This window comes from Myotis yumanensis, unplaced genomic scaffold (assembly GCF_028538775.1).
Source record: "Myotis yumanensis isolate MYYU_CA2020_CCGP unplaced genomic scaffold, mMyoYum1.0.hap1 SCAF_9, whole genome shotgun sequence".
In the NCBI taxonomy this organism is placed as follows: Eukaryota; Metazoa; Chordata; class Mammalia; order Chiroptera; family Vespertilionidae; genus Myotis; species Myotis yumanensis.
In genome coordinates, this window is record NW_027223760.1 from 11095537 (window position 1) to 11115372 (window position 19836).

Consider the following 19836-nt stretch of genomic DNA (forward strand, 5'->3'; position numbering starts at 1 on the left):
GCAAATACATATATATCTTTAATTTCTTGGAAATGAGTGTTTTCTCAGAAAAGATTTTTAGGAGGTTTGGGATAGCACATAAAATAAATCAAATTCATAAAATAGATTAAATGACCTTATTTTCCTTCATATTTGCACTGCCGTATCAGTGTGCTAATATTTGCTCTTGCAAAATTCCTGGACATGAAAGCCACGAGGTTCTCGCGGAGCAGTTGCAGGCACGTTTTTGCAGGGAAAGGCCCAGGAGGTGGAGGCGAAGCTGGGGAGGCATGAGCAGCGCCTCTTCCCGCTCCAGGCTCACTCTGCTTATCTCACAGCTGCACTTTCCTGACCCTGCACAGCAGGGTGGCTGGAGGATAGAATTATACAAACAGAAACTGCATTTGCTTTTGTTCAGTGAAGCCAATAGTCTTACTATTATTTTTATGAACTCTATGTAAATAACAACTGACATGAGAAAGAGCATGATTTTAAAGAGCACCTTAATACACATCTTTACAATCATGGCGGTGGGGGCTCGGGGGGCTAGGGGGGCAGCGCAAGGTGTGTGTGTGTGTGTGTGTGTGTGCGCGCGGGCCTTTTTAAGCTGTATATAATCAATGTCTCCACCCTCTCCAAAAAGACCAGAACTGATTAGAAGAAAATAGCTACCTTAATGCATGTAAAAATACATTTGGCATCTGATTGAAAAGATACCAACTAACCATTTGATTTCCATGGTTGACAACTCTCAAGATCTTGTGCTCCTATATTTCATTTTAAGAATTACTCCCTGAAGTACAAACTGACTTCAAATTTTGAATAAAATCTAGCATATAAGTTTATAGTCACTTTGAAAACTGAGGGTTTATTTATATCATTAAACCTGAACAGATTCTTAACTACAGCAGCCCAGTTGTACATGGAGAATCTGGATTTTAAAAACAAAGAAGAAGAAAAAGAAGAAAGAAAAACTCTCACATACATTCTTCTACATATTTGGGATATTTTTAAAGGAGCTATCACTTATGGGAAATAGTATTAAAATCCTGCCATATTGCAGTTTAAATTTAAAGGTGCTACTTCCCAGAAAAGATTTTGGTGTATCCTACAAAGGACTCAGATGATTTGTTCGGTTTTGTAGTTTTTTCCTCCTCTTGCAAGCTTAGTTCTGTTAAGAGAGATGCGGTTTCTTAGAGTGATCTCTGTGTGTTCACAACCAGTATGGAGAGCTCTCTTGGCTGGTCGCGGGCAAAAGTCATCTTTGTTTGCATGAAAGTTAAGGTCTGACTGAGCCAGGGTGAGCCTTTCATTTAAGAACAGTTAGAGACTGGGGTGTTCTTAATGTTTTAATCTCTGCTTAAGAGGTTTCTGTTACGAGAGGAAAATTGATAACATTTTTAGCTCAGCAAACTGCCAGCAAACTGGCTCTGCTCTAATCCTGCGTTTCTAGTGATTTATATTCTCCGTGGCAATGTGCTGTAACCTCAGAGTGATACCACTGTGGTGTAGATTGACTGCATTCCAAATGCTGGACTCACATACATAATGTTTTTACTTTTAAATAATATTCAGACACCAGAATAAATACCATATGTGCACCGATGCTGGTTACAATGGAACCTTGTCATTTCTTGTGAGGGAGAACATTCTTTGTTTCTGATTCCTGTTTGAAATAAGTATGCAAAAAATAAATACATACATTGACCGCATTTTGAGAAGGTTTCGGTAATCACACAGCTAAGGGTGTAGCTACAATTCCTTGAAATGTCGCATTAAAACTAAAAAGAATCCCATGTTGCCACCACCCCTCTGACAGGCATGAAGGCAAGGATTGATATCCAACATTTCCCAGTGTGGGGCTCAGTTTTTATATTTTATATCTACAGCACTCTGTAGTTAAAGGACATCTGCTGAAGAAAAATCACCTCCATGAGCACTGTTCATAGGAAATGTGAGACTAACATGCTGATGACATGGTCACAGGGAGAGGAACACAGGTGATATAGGAAGGGGCGGATTGATTGGAAAGCCAGGATTCAGTGTGAGACCTAATGTCATATGATGCCACAAACGCAGAATTGAGGTGGCCCAGCATCAAAACACAATCTCTCTGGATCCATTCTTTCCCATGATGTTGAAGGTTTAAATGTTTCATAATGTTTAGAAATACCTCCCAAGTCATGCATTTTTAGATTTTTGTTTTTATCCATCTTGGTTGGAATTCTAATCCACCTAGATAGATTTTAAAATGCCTTTCATATTTGTGCATCTGCAACAGGCTCCAACAAGTCAATCCACATTTTTTTCTTGGGGAAGCATTTCAATGCAGGTTTGTGCTGTTCCCATCAGTTGAACTATATTGGATTAGTGCTTATGGCATTTTAATAATATTTTGTAGATGAGGAAATTCTGGGCATTGGAATTGATGGCTTCCCTACTCCTCTGCACCCCATCCCCACCCAGTTTTGTGAGGTTTGCCCAGAATATATAGTGAGATTAATGTGTGAGTCATACATCATAATGCACCTCTGACAGCTTATCTGGCAATGACTCAGAGTTTGGGGAAATTTTGCATCCTTTCTAGGAGTTATTTGTAGAAGTGTTCCCCATTATGAAAATGCTCAAAAGTTGAGAAGTTCTGAGACAAATATTGAACCTCTAACATACTGTCTCTCCTTTCAGCTTTTCGGATGATCCCTTATCCCCTAGAAAAGGGGCATCTCTTTTATCCTTACCCGATCTGCACAGAAACAGCAGACCGAGAACTGCTCCCATGTAAGTCTCTCCTCTCTTGTCTTCAGCCCGTGAGCAGGGTACCTGAGGGGGGTGGGAATGATAAATGTCTATAATGTTCCTTGTCTTTTATTACTCTTCTCCCAAACCCTGTCCTTATTTGATAGCATATGCATTAAAGGGAGCTACGTGAGTGGGTTTGGCTTCCTGCTCCTCCAAGTCTCTTCAGATTTGTCAAAGAGAAAGACCCTTCCCCCCAGGACTGAAATTTACATGAAGAGGCATCGTGTTGGCCTGAGCGTAGAGACCCCTACTTTGGGGCTGATGTTGATTGGGCTGGTCTAGTGTGCAGAGTGCTGCCTGGCCTCTCCTCTGGCCACAGGCAGTTCCCACAGACTTCAGGGGAGCTGATGAGTCACTGATGGGAGAGCAGCACAGGACCCTGGCACCTTTGCCAGAGGTGGAGTTGTGGGGCGGGGAGGTGTGTTCTCTGTGGTGCTGCAGTACTCTTGGCCAGAGGGATTCCCGTGAGCACCTAGAGCTGCACGTAGTGAATTGTATACCACGTGCAGAGCCCACGTGCAGCCTTAGCGCGGTATGAGCGGGCCTCTGCCCTCAAGTGCCGTACCAGCCGGGGTCTGCCCATACCATGTGTGGAAAACATGATTTGGTTGACGGTAACACGACACCGTTTTGACAATTCTGGGTAACTAGTTACTATCAAATCATACTGTGCACGAGGATCAGGTCCAGGCTCTTCATGTGGCCCTGACTTAGGACCTATTTTTCTCCCTCAGATAATGAGCTCCAAATTTTGGCTAGTCCTTCTTTCCCATCTCTCTCCTGCCACCCCTCCCTTTTACCAGCCCCACTTATATCATACCTCATAACTGTAACATATTTAAATACTTTGCCCAGAGGAATTGTGTAACGTTGGAGCCCTGAGTGCATAGTAAATTGTCCAACACCAGCATTATTGAGCCAGTCATAAATCTCCAACATGGTGGGGTTGGGTGCAAAACGAATCTCTGTCTTAAATTGCAGTGGCAGGAGGTGGCTCACTTGTCTCCTTGCTAGCTAGCCCCAGTGTGCACTTGGTTACTGAGGGAGCCGGGAGGCCTCAGTGACATGTTGTTCCTCGCGGGCCGAGTCCGATTGTGACAAGGGTCTGGTGTCTCACACTACATTAGATTTGATTTCAGAAACCCCTCTTATGGGCCATACTTTACCTTTTGAGTCCCCCTTCAGGGAGATCCTTGTTAAAGTTTCAGTTTTCTGGTATGAGAGACAGTTTTCTGAAAAGTACACTATTTTAAATGTTTTAGGTGAGTCCAACTAAGCTTCCATGGGGGTAGATTCACTGTTACGACAAGATTAGTTCTTAAAAGAAACTTTACAGGAATAATCTTTATAAGCCTGAAGTAGGAAATTATGGCTCACATTTATTTAATTGAATGCAGTGGTCCAAGTCTGGTCTCCCCTCAAAAGTTTGGGGGGGCTGGGTTTTGAGAGTGAGGATATGGAGAAAGTCGCTGTTGCCACAGTGGCCCCGAGTACACTTCCACCCACGTCTGAACCCTAGCAGGTTGACTTCCCTGGTTCAGGTGTGTGGTTGGTTAGCTTTGCCCCTCTCCACCCTTAGTTTCAGCAGAGTGGATGACTCTTAGGGATCTAAGTAATGAGAGCTGAGCAGTCAAGGAAAGGCCTTTACATCTTGGATTTCCTGAGGGAAGTGGAGCGTTTGGATCCTTTTGGTTCAAGTGGCAATATTGTTCACATGCAGTTACATGGTTTCCCTTTACCAGGGCCTCTCAGGGAGGCCAGCCCCCACCTCCCCTGGTCAGCACCCCCTCCAACCAGGTCACAGGCAGCCACAGAGCCACAGGAAGCAGGGAGTCCATTTTCTCAGTGGTACAGCTGTTTGGTTTCCCCAAACCCAGCATTTGAAATTTAAAAGTTATGGAAGGTGCTCTAAAGAGCACCGGTTATTTATTTATCTATGTATTTTGGCGGTATATTCATCATCACAAGTCTCCTGCAATTGTGCCAGATGACCCTCATCTCCAAAGCCCTGGCCAGTGAAAAAGGTCCTGCTGAACGTCTCTCTGTCTGGGCGGCCCCTCCACCAACATACCTAGCGCACACCAGGAAAAAGTACCAGATGAACTGATATCGCCGCCGTATGATGGTGAAAAATTATAGGCAGGCGAAAAGCTAGAGACAGGCTCTTTTTTCAGTGTACTGACTTTGCATTTTCCAGGTTGTATACAATGAACATGTGTTTTATAATTTGAATAAAGTTTTGTTGCCGTTATGTTCGCTTTCGAGAAAGGAATATTATACATTAGGCATAGATGGTGTTGCTGTCCCTGCCCGTGAATGTGTGACATCCCCACATGAGCTCTGTCATGCTCCTATAGAGCACTGACGGCTGAACATTGACTTGGGAGAAGCAGTTAGGCAGCCAAAGGCTGGCTCCAATGTTGACCATGGTGTGTACAAGTGCCCCGCCTTTTTCATTTGCAACAGGCTTCAGCCACAGCTCTGAAGAGTCCGTCCCACATATAGAAATTCCCTGAGAATGCTTGGTATTCCAGCCTTGATATTCCCTCTGATCTTCTCCACAGCTTTCCATGAGGTCTCAGTTTACCCAAAGAAGGAGCTTCCCTTCTTTATTCTCTTTACTGCCGGATTGTGTTCCTTCACAGCCATGCTGGCCCTCTTGACACATCAGTTTCCGGAACTTATGGGGGTCTTCGCAAAAGCTGTGAGTATTTGCCAAGAGGGAGGCCTCAGGGAAGGGGCGGGAAAAGCAAGAGAAGCAAGATAAGAGAAATGGGGTGCGGTTGCATAGAAAAGGATATGCCTGTATTGATCATTTGCTCACTATTTAATTTCCTTATCATCAGTGAAATCTAAGGGCTCAGGTTCAAACGAGAAAGTGTAGATTGTTCGTTAATGCGTGCCTTACTTTGTTTCCTACACAAAGTGTTCTCAGCAATTCCCCCCAAATGCATAAGGTCTAAAAGGATTAAATAAATAACGAAGGGACTCTTAGCAAAATGAAAAATGTTTGGGAGATTATTTAGTTTTGTATAATTGAATGACATTATTTGATTTACATTTTCAAAGATGGTTTAAATTAAAATTTTTTAAATGATTACAAACGTTTGGCTCAGCGGTCGCCAGCCGGTGGTCAGCGGACCACCGGTGGTCCGTGAGGTCCAAAAGGTTGGCGACCGCTGCTTTGCTTATTTGGGAAATGAACTGAGAGGGTGTGAAGAGCTTGTAGTAGTAAGAAGTACACAGATATGACATTTAGAAATATGGAAGTCCAGTAAGAATCTTTAAGGATTGTGGAGAGGAGCTTTAATCAGAAAAGCCACCTGCAATTGACCATCAAGAACCACTGTTTTCGTGTTGAAACTGACCATTTTGGCCTGTGCACACACAGGATAAGTTAACTGACTTTGCCACAGATGAGTTTCAAACAGAAGAAATAAGGAAAAGCATATCCATTGTTTGCCTGGAACTCCCTTCTGATTTCAAGGCGAATGGAGTCAGAAAGGATGATTTTTAACGTGGCTGGGTTGATTTCATCCCTTTCCAGATGATTGACATTTTCTGCTCGGCAGAGGTCAGGGACTGGAATTGCAAGAGTACTTTCATGCGCTTTGAAGATGAACTGGATTTCCCACCGGCACCTCAATCTCAACATTTCCAAAACTGAACTCATCACCCTTCTTCCTCACCTCCAAAATCGCTCCCCTCCTGTACCCCTGACCTCCACAGTAGCATCCTGTCACTCAAGCCAGGGACGCAGCAGTCCTCCTTACTCTTCCCTCTCTCACTCCCCACATCCCATCTGTCCAGTCTCCAAAACCTGTTGGGTGTAACCTCCTAAGCCACTAGACATCAGTGAGTGTAATTCACATCTTCTCCTCCTGCCATGGCCTCTCTCTTAGTTTAGGTCTTCATTATTTCTTGCCTGGAATCCTACAAGTCTTAACCGGTCTCCTTGCTTCCTGTCTTATTCTTCGCCAGTCTTCCTTTCATACTGACACAAAAATGTGCTTCCTAAATTGCAAGTCAGAGCATGTTACTTCCTTGCTTGAATTTCTCCAGTGGTTTCCCACCACCTTTAAGATAAAACCCAGCTCTTTAGCATGGCATGCAAGGTCCCTTGTGATCTGGCCCTTGTTTGCCTCTTCAGCCTCATCTCTCCCAGCTCTTTCACAGACACTGCTCAGGGCCAGAGTGAATTGCTCAGCCTTCCCAGATGCACCAGGGTCTTGTTACCTCAGTACCTTTGCACATGCTATTTTCTCTGCGTGGCATGGTCTTTCCCATCACCACCCCCACTTGTCCACCCTACTAGTGCCTCTTTATTCCTTTATACTCAGCTTTCTAAATTTCTCTTAAGCTGAGTTAGATCTCTCCTCTATGATCCCACAGTATTCCATGCATACCTATATGATCACGTTTATTGTATTATATAATTGTTGAAAACTTGTCTGTCCCCCTTTTAGAATGGGAGCTCCTTGAGAGCAGGACTGTGTCTTCCTCATCTCTGTATCCCCAAAGCTATGCATTGTGCCTTGCACATAGTAGGTTTCCAATAAATGGTTATTAAATAAATAAATGGTAGTGGTTTCTGCAGAAAGAATCAGTGTAAAAATCAGATGCAGCCTAGCATTTCTTCTCTTCTTTTATACTTATAATTGTAGGTTCTTAGGGTTGAAAGGGACCTTAAACAAAATGCCTTCAACAGAAACATGATGGAGATCATGTAGACTCATCTTGAATCCTTTCAGCAATGGGGAGCTCACCTATTTAACATCAAAGCCCATTTCATTGTTGGGTCACTCAGAACTTTTCTTTATCCTGATAAAATTGGCCTCCCCTTAATTCCCAATATTGTTCCTACTCCGGCCTCCAAAACTATAGAAACAAGCCTATTTCCTCTTGCAAATTCTTAAGGTAACTAATGCATTGATGGCCACCTGGAACTTCTGACTATCTCCTCTTTTCTCCAAGCAGAGTATCTTAAATTTCCTTATGTCTTCTGTACATGGCATGATTTCTGTACCCAATGAGAATATATTTACAACATTAGATAATTACTGTTCCTCCTATGTTCATACTCCCTTAAACATTTGTAAGGCATATTTGTAAAAGTATGTTATTGGCCCCGTATTCTCCATTAAACTAAAAAATAGCACTTGGTGGGAGTTTTGGATTAGAATAGAGATTTTCAACCTCTAGAGTGCATAATTCACCTGGTCCTACAACCAGAAATTCAGAATTGTGAGGCTTAGCACCAGGAATCTTTTTAATGAGGACCCCAGATTCTGATGACGGGTTGAGGACCACATTTCCTTTCAAGAACGTTATGGGTGTGTGGGGTGCTGTCAGAGCGATTGAGGTGAACACTCTCTAGGAATCAGTGGTTCCCCCAGGCTGCACCTGGGAACCATCTAGGGCCGTGGTTGGCAAACCACGGCTCGCGAGCCACATGCGGCTCTTTGGCCCCTTCAGTGTGGCTCTTCCACAAAATACGGCTCTTCCACAAAATACTGACTTCTGCGCATGGGCCACGAAGTTTCAATTGCACTGTACGTGCACGCCCGCACGTGGTATTTTGTGGAAGAGCCACACTGAAGGGGCCAAAGAGCCACATGTGGCTCAAGAGCCCCGATTTGCCAACTGCGGATCTAGGGAGATTGACAGTTACTATGCCTGCCCTCACCAATCCCCAAGGGAATCTGGCTTGATTGGTTTGGGATGCAGCTTGGGCATCTGAGTTCTCAGACACTCCCGAGGTGACTCAGGTATGGAGCCAGGGCTGTGAGAGCCAAGGCATTGAATGAAATGACTCATCTCCGGACACTGCGTTAAGTAGGATGGGATTGGGAGGATGGGGACAGTAAATAGAGGACTGGTGTTCTCCGGGAAAGCTGTGCAGCCCCTGGGGTGTCCGAGATGCATTCATTGTGGTGCCAGACAAGGGGCACTCTCCTTATTTAATGTTTTCAAGTTTTGGTTTTGAGTCTAAGATCAAATGATTGAACAAAATGTAAGTTTGCTTTGCGGGGCTCATCATATTTTATACCCTACCAAGGTGTGGGCGTTTGGTCAGCTACTTGTAATATTCCAGTATGACTTAGATCAATTTGCTTTTGCTTTTAAACCTCTGTCTGGAGGATCACATTCATCTTGCCCTTCATTAAGGTTTAACAGTTTCCAAAACGTCTGGAGACTTTGTGAGGAAGGAAGATGGATGGCCTGAAAGAGATGAGCCGCGTCGCCCTCCTCCTCCCCACGCCGCCCGTAGTCTTCCCCACATCACATTTTCACCCTTGTCCCTTCACAGGGCCCCTCATGAAGTCTCCTGCAGGTTATCACGGCTGCCCTACAGGCTGCCCGCAACCATCTGCTGCTTGTGAAACGGACTTTCCCAGCCCTCGCCTGCGATACGTCCCTGGGATAATGACTTTTAGTAGATGCAGAGATGGCCCTGCCACCCCAGGCCACATGCAGTGTGGGGGCTCTGTCGTGTGTTTACATGTTGATGTGCAGCCAATAAGGAGCCCAGCCTATGGGAGCCCCTGGAAGTAGTGAACGAGAGGCTTCAGCTGGCTCCCCTATCTAATCTACCTCAATGACTTAGGACTGACTCCTCCTAGAATGTTTGGCTCCCAAGATAAGGTGCCCATATAAATAAGTTACGTTCCAGCCCAGCCCCTGAGAGGACGTGGGAAGGTCAGCCTTCTGACCCCTCTGCTTTGAAGGGCCCTGTCTTTACCCCGCAGTCTTTCTCCTTCCTTCCCGAGATGAGCCCGCTGGCTTCTGACTCTCGTCTTTGCTTACAGGCCCTGCCCTCTTTGAAGTCTGATATTGATTACAGTGAAATGTCAATTGTCTGATTGCAGGGGGCACCTGGAACTTATTCAGATAAGCAGAGGCGTTTCTAATGGTCACTGAGCATGTTGGGCGCCACCACCTCCTTCTGAGTGATGGTGCTTCAGGAAACGGAGGGTCAGGCGATTGCAGTGTCACTCTCCCTTTTTCATTTGTTCAGTTGCTTTTTCTCACCACCAGACACTGATTGACTCACGGCGCATCTGTCCGTATATCTCTGCCCTCTGGACAGAGGTTTTGGACATCGAGAGAGATGAGCTGTTCCAGGTTGCCTGGTGCTGTGCACTCAGACTTACCTCTCTGCGCAGTAAACTTCCCAAGTCTGCGAGTGAAGCTGCTGTTCCTCTGTGTGCATTGGTTGTGTCTCTGGCCAAAAAATAAAAACAAATAAAAATAAAAAAGGACTGATCTTCAAACATGCAAAGAAATATAAATGACCATCCCAAGCAAGATGGGTTCTACCAAACTTTTTTCTAGTGCCTCCAATGAAAGCTGCTGACCTTCATTTTGTTTCTAAATGAGAGGGTCAGCAGCTTCTCCCTGAGGAGGTGGGGTGTGGGAAGGAGGCTGGGGGGCAGGGCGCTAAGGAGGAAAGCAGCTTAGTAATAAAGTGAGCGCCTCACAGCTGGGAGCTGTAAGAAAACTGGGGTCTCTTTTCTCAATTTCCTCAGGATGGAATATTCTAGATGCAAGCGAGAGCATTAAATTATCAGATACCTCGGAGGAAGGGGGACTTAAATCTCTGTGGAACCTTGGTGAGAAGGCAGGTGGGGTCCGGGAGGCAGGCCCCATGGTCTTACTGCACCTTGGGGAAGAGGAGTAATTACAAACATCAAACGGAGAGAGGCTCACCTCTGGATTTCCAGAGGCCTTGCCTTTTGCACTTGTTATCCAAGTCAGGTCAGCGCACAAAACAAAGCAAACAAACAAACAGCTTTATTTCGAACCAACTTTGTAACAACATCCGCATTCATTCTGCTGCCCAAGCTGAGGCTCCCTGAAGTCTCCATGTTACAGTGCGGGGAACAGCCCAAGTGCAGACGCTGAGCGCGCCTTTCCTCTGACGCGTGGCACATGCTAGTACTTCGGTAGTTCCTCCCCCTCAGGCACAACGTCAGCAGTTCTAAATCGTTTCTGGTCAACTCTTTAGGATCTGATAATCTCACCAACAACATCGCCTGTTCACTAGCCCATCTTCCAACCCCTGTCGGAATCTCTGGTTTATTCAGACCCCTTTAGCACCCAGCTCCTCTTTATGGAAATGAGCATTATAGGCAAATGCTGTGATTTATGAAGCATGGTAGTCTCTAAACACATAAAAATAAGTTTAAAATGTGTATATATTTCTAATTGTATAATGTTATCATGTTAGGTTAATGCAATCAGTAGACTTGTTCCATATTATCCTTTCATAACCAGGATTTTACAAACTCTTTCAGAGGAAGTAATTACTCATTTCTGGGCCGATATCTCTCCTAATGCCTTACAACTTCGTTCAACTCTAAACTGAAAAGGGTAGGCATAGGGAGTCATTCTGTAGGGCAAGCATCTAAAGTGGTTCTGTGCACTCAAAGGCTAGTTTCAGAGGATGACTGGAGATTGCCTTATACTGTATCCTGCGTGCACTTGAGGAAGGAAAGAGCCATCCATCTTTGCTCAGGTACTAACGTTGCTTCCTGTTTCTTAACTACAAATCCAGCTGGCTTTTAGGCCCTCCCTAGGATCCTTCTACTTTTAAGCTCTGCCTGTAATTCGTCCAGCTAAGCTCGACTATGTACTATCTTCTGGTCATACCAGTCGTTTTCCCATTCTCTTCCAGTTGTCTATTGGGCCTGGAGGGTCCACTTACTCCTGTTTCTTTCCTTATCATCCTTACCCCATCTCTCCTTTTGATATCCAACCATCCATTGGGGTCTATTTCAGTTGCCTCACTTTAAGATGTTCCCGATCTTTTCAACAGGAAGCACTCTCTCCCTTTCTGAGTCCTCTTGGTGCTCCTGTTCGATCCTGGTCTACCTGGCATTATTACTCTGCTGGGTACAGGCCTAGTGCCGCTCCCTCCCAGTCCCAGGCTTTGAGGTTTCTGACAGTAGCAGCTTTGTCCTACACTCCTTTATATCTCACCCAGCGCTTAAGAGCCTCACTGAGCAAATATATTTAATGGATGTAGAAGACAGCACAGAGAAAGGCTCCAAGTCTTACACTATCTTGGCTTTTCTTTACATCCTCACACTTGATGATCCAGCTGTAATGTGTCACAGGCTTCCCACTTTGTCCTCTACTGGTTCTTTTTAAAAAGGAGGAGGAAAGATTCTGAGGTCAAATGAATCTGGGAAACTTGCCTACCATACCCTTCCTTGAAGACCCACAGTTTATAGAACACACGACCCGTAGAGAGGCCTGTTCTGACTTCATGAAGTGTACTGTCCATTCATTTTTTGACCTAAGAACCATGTTCCCCCTCTGCATATATACTCACATCACTTCTATGGGAAATTCTTGGTAATATAGACAATGATGTGCTATGGGCAAGGGATTAGGACAAGGGATTCCCCAGTACTCAGACCAGGTATCAGACCCTAGTGAGGTGATACCTGGGTTCTGAAGAGACAGAGGGCAAAGGAACCTCCAAATACCCCTCATGCCGGCTGGGTTGAGCCCCTTTTCTGCCAAATATTGGATGGTTCATGAAGTGAAGGCGGTTCTTCACAAGGACACCATCAGGACAGTTTTTTTTAAAAAATATATTTTATTAATTTTTTACAGACAAGAAGGGAGAGGAATAGAGAGTTAGAAACATCGATGAGAGAGAAACATCGATCAGCTGCCTCCTGCACACCCCCTACTGGGGATGTGCCCACAACCAAGGTACATGCCCTTGACCGGAATCGAACCTGGGACCCTTTGGTCCACAGGCTGATGCTCTATCCACTGAGCCAAACCAGTCAGGGCAAGGACAGTTTTGAGGTTACGTCAAATGAGTCTCTGGGTTTCTTAAAAGGCACAGTTAATGTGCTAAATTATTCTCTGCATGTAAAGCAGGAAGTTTAGTAAAATGAAATATCCCCAAGGTCTCCGAGCAGCACCTCTTCAACAAGGACATGCCATTGGCGGGCTGGCCGGTTGGCTGCCCTCCCCAGGCTCCCATGATGCAGGTGGTTCAGAAATGAGCATGGGCTGCACAGGTGTTTGGGAGACTATAGGATCCAAAGCAGTTCACAGCCATACAACAAACTTGACTTCAAAAATTCCCTTTTTCACTTAGTGAGTTCCATACCCAGCTAGGTAAGCAGGTGGTCACCATTTTTAACTCTTTTGTCATCATGTTAACTCCTTTGCCCACTTGCTACCTATCAGTCCCTTTTGATGGTCATCTGCATGGGCAGCTAGGAGATCCTAAAAGCTAATGGGAGGACTCAGAATTGTGGGGCGGCTCTCAAAGGGGGCTGCCAGGAGACTTCTCCTTTTACCTCTCGGAGCTCAGGGGTGGGGACTGGAATGTAGGTTTGAACATCAACCAGTGTTTCCTATAGAATAAATAGGAAGTTGCAGGCTTTTGAGACTTTTATATCGCAGAACTTGAGATGGAAACCTGGGTTGGAGGGTTTATTTTATAATCTTGAATGAGTTCTCTCCTGACAGCTGCGCCTTTCTGCTCTCTCTGCAGTTCCTCAGCACTTTGTTTGCCCCCTTAAACTTTGTCATGGAGAAAGTGGAAAGCATCCTCCCATCCAGCCTGTGGCACCAGCTGACTCGAATCTAGGGAAGCCCTTCGTCCTCCCACTCACTGCGCCCGGTGGACTGCACCAACGTTTCCATGCCGATTCCTCCCAGAGCACAAGAAAGCATGACTTTGAAAAAGGGAAGCCATTTGGAGATTTAGAACATTCATGGGCTGTCTGTTCCATATTAAAAGCTGTTTTTGTTGTACAAAATTTATTAATGTTTATTATTTCCTTCAAAAAAGAAAAAAGTCAAAAATAAACTTTTGTGTATTGCAGTAACCAGTTGTGACCTTCCAATGTCTTCCAATCCTAAACGTTTTTGTGTCCCCAATAAACCTACAGGTTCACGTTAATTTACTAGGGACCCAGTGGTTTACTTTGCTCATGAAACTCAGCAGGCCCTTAGAACTTCTGCGGTCAGTAGCTTGGAAAATGGAATCTCTTTGGCTCAAGAGTACCATCTTTTGCAGCCCCAAACTGAGTGTCCTCACGGACCAAATGCACAAAACAAGCTTCCAAAATGAATGCCAGGAAGTGCGAGTGAGATGACATGGATGCGCTATAACAGGTGGTTCCAGTTCAGACTCTACTCATTGACTGGAACTCAACACGTCAGTTCTCAGAATCATTTTGTTTTGCTTTCTGCCAACTTGTGAGAAGAAAACTTTTGATGAGGGGCTATAGACTCAACAGTTTGTTGTAGAACCTGACCGCTTCACCTACATTGCCATTTGAAAATGTTTCCTCAGAAGAGTACTTTTTTATGTCATGTGTGCATTGCTTGGAATATGAGCGTTCAATGAGTCTTTTAGTGATCATTTGTTCTCACCACTTTTAAAAGCTTCCTACATGATTACACCTGCCGAGCATCTGGCTTTAGCAAAAGAAGAAAAATAATCAACCTCGAATCCTCTATCTGAAGTGGAACACACTTCTATTTAAAATCTCAATCCAGTGCTTTAAAAAAGGGAGGCGGGGGTTGTCCTTTACGTACTTTGTTTCCTTTTATTTAGAATCCCGAACCTTTCCCCAGGAGCCTTCAAATAGCAGCGTGTGGGGAAAGGGCCACAACACATCCTCACAGCTGGACCCTGCAGGCTCCCGGTCTCCATCCCAGAGCAAAGCCAAGTACATGCCCACGGGTTGTTCATGCTTTCGGCAAGCTTGTCTTTGTACCCCCTCTGTGCAAAGCCCTGATGGGGACATGCACTTGCCTCCTGCCCTTAGGAAATTTTCTTGGAAGAGGTTGAACTAAATGCACACCAGCAGGGCTGCTCCTGAGGGCGGGGCCATGTCTGCCTTTATTTGCCTCTTTACCACTTATTCCCCCAGCACAACCCTTGACCTGGAATAGGTGCTCAGATGATTCATGGAATTGATGTAATACATGACAGGAACAAGTAAACTTGAGTTCATGTTCAGAGGAGAGAGATTGGTTCCCAGAGAAGGACCATTACTTGATTCAATAGATGGGGAAACCACCTATTAAGTGTCCCTTTGCCTCAACTCATATGTGTTGGAATACAAATGCAAGTCCACAGTGATGTTCACCTGCCTGGGTTGGGGACTCGACTGTGACAAGACTTCACAGAAATGCTCAAGAGCCTGGAGGCAAAGGCAAGTGGAAACGGCCCAACGTGAGTACATGTCAGGAGCCCTCGTTCCAGGAAGCCCAGCAAAGGAATGTAACACAGGATGGAAAAGCGCACGTCAATGTCATAGGACTTTAGAGCAGTTTCATGAGTAGGGGAGGCAGAAGTCAGACTGTGAGGCGTAAAGGGATGAATGGGGGAGGAGGAGGTGGAGAAAGGTGGTGGCAGAATGACGACACCAGCCTGGTATGGAGACTGTTGAAGAAAATGGGCCTGTGATCCCAGAGGAGCTAATCACGTGAGGAAGAGGGAGACATTTCTAAACTTGTGCGATCTTAACAGCCCTTTCACCTTAAAACCCAGAGTTGCTCTTCAGGCCAAGGCTGTGACCCCAATGCTCCCTTCCCTCTGCCTCTTCCACTACTCTGTTCAGCTCTTTTATTATTATTACTAGAGGCCCAGTGCACGAAATTCGTGCAGGGGTAGGGTTCCTAGTGGCTGCCAGCAGCCGACAGTTGGCCGGCCAGCCCCACCCCCTGGTCGAACTCCCGGTTGAGGGGACAATTTGCATATTAGGCTTTTATTATATAGGATTATTATTTTAATCTTTATTGTTGAAAGTATTACATATGCCCCTCTTTTTTCCCCATTGATCTCTTCTAGCCCCAGGCCTTCACCACCTTATTGTCTGTGTCCATGGGTTAATGAAGTTGATACCATGAACACGGTATATTCTTTCACTTCTTTATATCTTCCTCTGTATCTCTTTTCAGTGTCCTGTATGCTTTTGCGTGGTTAGCGGCAGGGGCCCAGGGCTGGGTCAGCACACTGTCCCTATTCCCCCAGACTCCACTTCTGCCGGCCTTTGCCTGCCAACCAGCTATCAATCTTAATCACCAATAGTCTGTTTCTAACAGGGCTTTAGGCAGGGGAGGTGCTGTTGAACTTTCAGGGAAAGTGGTGAGTGTGTTTCCCTGTCCCAGAGCTATTCCTCCGCACTGGCCCAAAGTATTACTCTGCACTCGGCTGGACAGAGATCCTTGTATGGGGACCAACGGGGTTGGCTGGAAACCTGGAGTTTTTAATCAGTTCTCCAGTTCGGGGAATGTACCAGTCTGTTTCCCAGGATAGTGTGGCGGATGTCCCCTTCCCCAATCCAGTCACTGAGGGCTCCTGAGACTGTAGAAACCCGTAAACCTGGCCTCTGCATTTGTTTCCTCTGAAAAGCTCAAATGCAGGGAGTGGCAGGCTGGGCCCTGGGGGTGGGATGAGCTGTATCACCTGGGGCAGGTTTTTTCCATTACCTGCCCTCTGGCTGCTGGGAGTGGCCAGCTCCTCTCTGGAAAAATGGTCGCTTCAGTTTGGGGGCCTAGGACCAAATGCTCCTGGCTGCTGTCCCACCAAGTCCCCCACAATGCCTCCCAGCCCAGCCTCCCCCCAGGCACCTGAGTCCACGTCTCCCTCACTGCACCAAAGCCTCGGTGAGTAGTTGCAAATGAAAACTCCTGGGATCTCTGTTTAGAGAAAAACATAAATGAAACCGCCACTCTCTCTCCTACCAGCTCTGGTCTACGGAGCCAGCAGCCCCGCCGCCTTCACGGCTGGCTGCTATCTGGGCGGCGGGTCTCTGGGCTCCAGGCCTCTGTCTTCTGAGGGAACAGACCCTCCCATGGCAGAGAGTTCCTCCTCCCTCTCGGCCCACGGCCCCTGGGAGCTGGGGCAGCTCTTCCCGGGACCTCGCCCTCCCTACCTGTCTCCATGTGTTTTCTGTCCTCCCGTGATACAAGTCTCCTCAGCTGGGCCTCAGTTGGTAATTCCAGGTAGATATTTTCATTTTTGTTGTCTTTCTAGTCTGGCCCTGGGACAGGTGCCTGACAGGTCTGCCTCTGCAGCTGCCACTTTCTTCTCCTCTGCTCAGCTCTTGAGCGGAGTCCTGACTCCCTCCTGCCCTCTCGGCCTCCCCAGGACTGGATGCCAGGGCGGTTGCTCTCTTCCCAGCTCCTGCCTGATTCGCTGCACCTGGGGACAAGCATCCGGGTCCTATTGTTCTGAGGCTTTTACATATCCATGGGGAGGCAGAGCCAGAGCGCAGCCACCAGTAAGGAACAGAGTTTTTAAAACCATGTCCACATGGTGCTCACACTGCTCACCCAAGGTCCACATCTGACTTCTTACTGAAATGGCAGCTGGAATCCAAGCTGCATTCCTGGCTTCTGGGTTTATTTCTAGATGAGGGGACATCGAAAGCCATTCAGACGGACTTTTCTCTATGAAGACCCTCCTACAGGGCAGTAGTGTCCCTTAGTCTCAACTCCTATATATTGGGATACAAATGCAGGCATTCTAAATTAACAATTGACACGTTGAATCTTATACAGGGAATAATCAGTTTGTTTGTTTTTAACTTCCTTATCAATACTTAGTAGGAAGGTCATTCTGCCTTTGTAAAAGGAACTGCGGAGTTTTCCATATTTTTATATGGCCCAGAATAAACACTGAAATGACCTTCTCTTCAAGGATTAGAAAAAATTTAGATATGAAATATCTAATTTTTGGATTGTTAATGATAGACCTTTGATCATGTTTTTACTATCTACTATGGTCTCTGCAAATATTTTGTTTCTTATGTTTAGCTTGTATAATTTTTCTAGGAAATAGCTTTTTTCTCTAGCCATTCAAAGTGCTACCACAGGAGTGTCTAAGGATCATGTCTGTGAGTCAGGGTCCCCGGAACTGGGGGCTATGAGGGGGGGGTGGGTCAGGGAATGGTGATGGCATCGTGCTTGGCCAGCTGCTGGTAGGAAGAGCCAGCCATTGGGCCTCAGTCAGCAGACTCAGACTTTAAACCACATCCAGAGACAATGCCCCTGGGAAATGGAGCCTGAAGGCGGCACTGAGAGTAACTGGAATGAGATTGTTGACAGCTTTGAAGACATGAGCCTATGGGTCCCTCCTGTGTGGCATCTACGCCTGTGGTTTTGAGAAGCCCCCTGCCATCCAGCAGCGAGCCATCCTCCTGTATCAAGGGTTATGATGTGATCACTCAAGCCCAATCTGGGACAGGAAAAACGGCCACGTTTGCCATATTGGTTCTGCAACAGGTTGCATTGGTTCAACAGGCCACCCAGGTCTTGGTCCTGGCACCCACTGGGGAATTGGCACTGCAGATACAGAAGGTAGCCATGGCTCTAGGACATTGCATGAGCGCCTCCTGCCTTGGGGGTACCAGTGTGCACGCTGAGGTGCAGAAGCTGCAGATGGTGCTCCCCATGTCATCGTGGGTGCCTCAGGCCATGTGTTTGACATGCTCACCTCAGCCAAGGGTTCCACAAGCCTGAGTGAGGGCGGTGAAGGATGAAGAAATGACAGAGAGAATAAGCTGGGTCTAGGTGGATCTTCCTGTGCCTGGCTGAGGCCACAGAGAGAGATCCAGAGGCAAGCTGAGCCTTTATTTTATAGCCAGAGGTAAACAAGGTTGTGGTTACCATAGTTACACTGTTCTTGTGAGTTTCACTTGTTTTGGCAGCACTTGCTGCACCTCCCACAGCCCATTAGCTTCCCAGATAAGATCTAGGGAGCCTCATAAGGTCAAGCCTAATTATGCTAAGAGGACTGTGCCCTCTAAGCTGGGACTTGTTTGTGGCTTTGCCAACAGGTCAGTCCGAGGCTTAATCCTATAGCCGCGCCCTACAATACCTGTCTCCCAAACACATCAAGAGGTTTGTATGGATGACGCTGACGAAATGTGAAGCCATGATTTAGGGACCACATCTATGACATATTCCAAAAGCTCACCAGCAACTCCCGGGTGATTTGCTGCCAGCTACGGTGCCATGACGCCCCAAGTGCTTGAGGTGACCCAGACATTCCTGAGGGACCCCATTCGAGTTCTTGGCGGGAAGGAAGAGTTGATTCTGGAGGGTATCCACCAATTCTACATCAACGCGGAAGGAGGGGAGTGGAGGCTGGATGCGCCTTGTGCCTTGGATGAAACCCTCCCCATCACCCAGGTAGTCATCTCCTGGACACTCGCAGAAAGGCTACTCACTGAGCAGGTGCACACCCGAGACTTCGCCGTCTCTGCCCTGCAGGGAGATGCGAACCAGAGGAGTGAGATGTGATCAGGAGGGAGTTCCATTTGGGCTCTAGCAGAGTATTGACGCACACTGACTGCTGGCCAGAGGCAGGGATGTGCCACAGATTTCTTTAGCCATTAACTGTGACCTTCCACTAGCGGGAAGAACTGTACCCACAGAGGCTGTCAGGCTGGGCATGTTGGCCGTAGGGTGTGGCTATTAACAGGGTGACAGAAGAAAAGAGGACTCTTCGAGGCTTTGAGACCTTCAGTGTTGCTGACCTCATCTGAGAGGGGCGGGTCTGCCCCCTCACCTCAGCCAGGCCTCAGTCCTCAGGGAGCTGAGGAGGAGCAGGAGGGAAGAGGGAAGGGAGCCAAGGGATGGACCTCTTGTCATTTCTTTTGTTGTTTTCTTCTGAATAAATGTCACTTTCTAAAGGGTATAAAAATGAACATTTTAGATACCCTTTTCTTTGGGATAAGCTCTTGCCCCAAGCGCTGTCTCATCTCCAAAAAACACACGAATCCATGTCCTTAACCTAGTCAACCTCCAAACCCTAGGAGGTCCTCCCCGCTTCAGCCACATTCCTCTGAAGTTGATTCGAGGGGGCTAGAGTGTCACAAACCTGGAGGGAGAAGCCCTCAGTTAGATGGCCCAGGGGATTGTCCCCAAGTGTGTGTGTGTGTGGGGGGGGGGGGGGGAAACTGTAGCCATTTTTACATTGTTTTGTACAGTATTTATTGATTTAGGAAACAAACACAAAATTCTGAATAAAATTACTTGGAAACTGAAAAAAAAGTTTGTTAC

The 19836-nt window shown here is 46.4% G+C and overlaps 1 protein-coding gene and 1 pseudogene across 5 annotated transcripts in view; both read left to right on the plus strand.

Annotated features, from left to right (window-relative positions):
• The window catches only part of ST7 (suppression of tumorigenicity 7), a 296978-nt gene extending 283338 nt beyond the window's left edge, over positions 1–13640 (plus strand). For 3 of the 5 annotated variants that reach the window (XM_070423767.1, XM_070423769.1, XM_070423772.1), the window contains 3 exons: positions 2665–2757; positions 5343–5482; positions 6326–7340. In XM_070423767.1, coding sequence (XP_070279868.1) covers positions 2665–2757; positions 5343–5482; positions 6326–6445 — 353 coding nt within the window. In that variant the 3' untranslated portion in view covers positions 6446–7340. Of the gene's footprint in view, positions 1–2664; positions 2758–5342; positions 5483–6325; positions 7341–13303 lie in introns of those variants that run through there. The other 2 variants (XM_070423768.1, XM_070423770.1) reach the window with 1 other exon arrangement.
• A 4187-nt stretch (positions 13641–17827) lies between these two features.
• Positions 17828–19319, plus strand: LOC139016759 (eukaryotic initiation factor 4A-I-like; annotated as a pseudogene).
• The last annotated feature ends 517 nt before the right edge of the window (positions 19320–19836 follow it).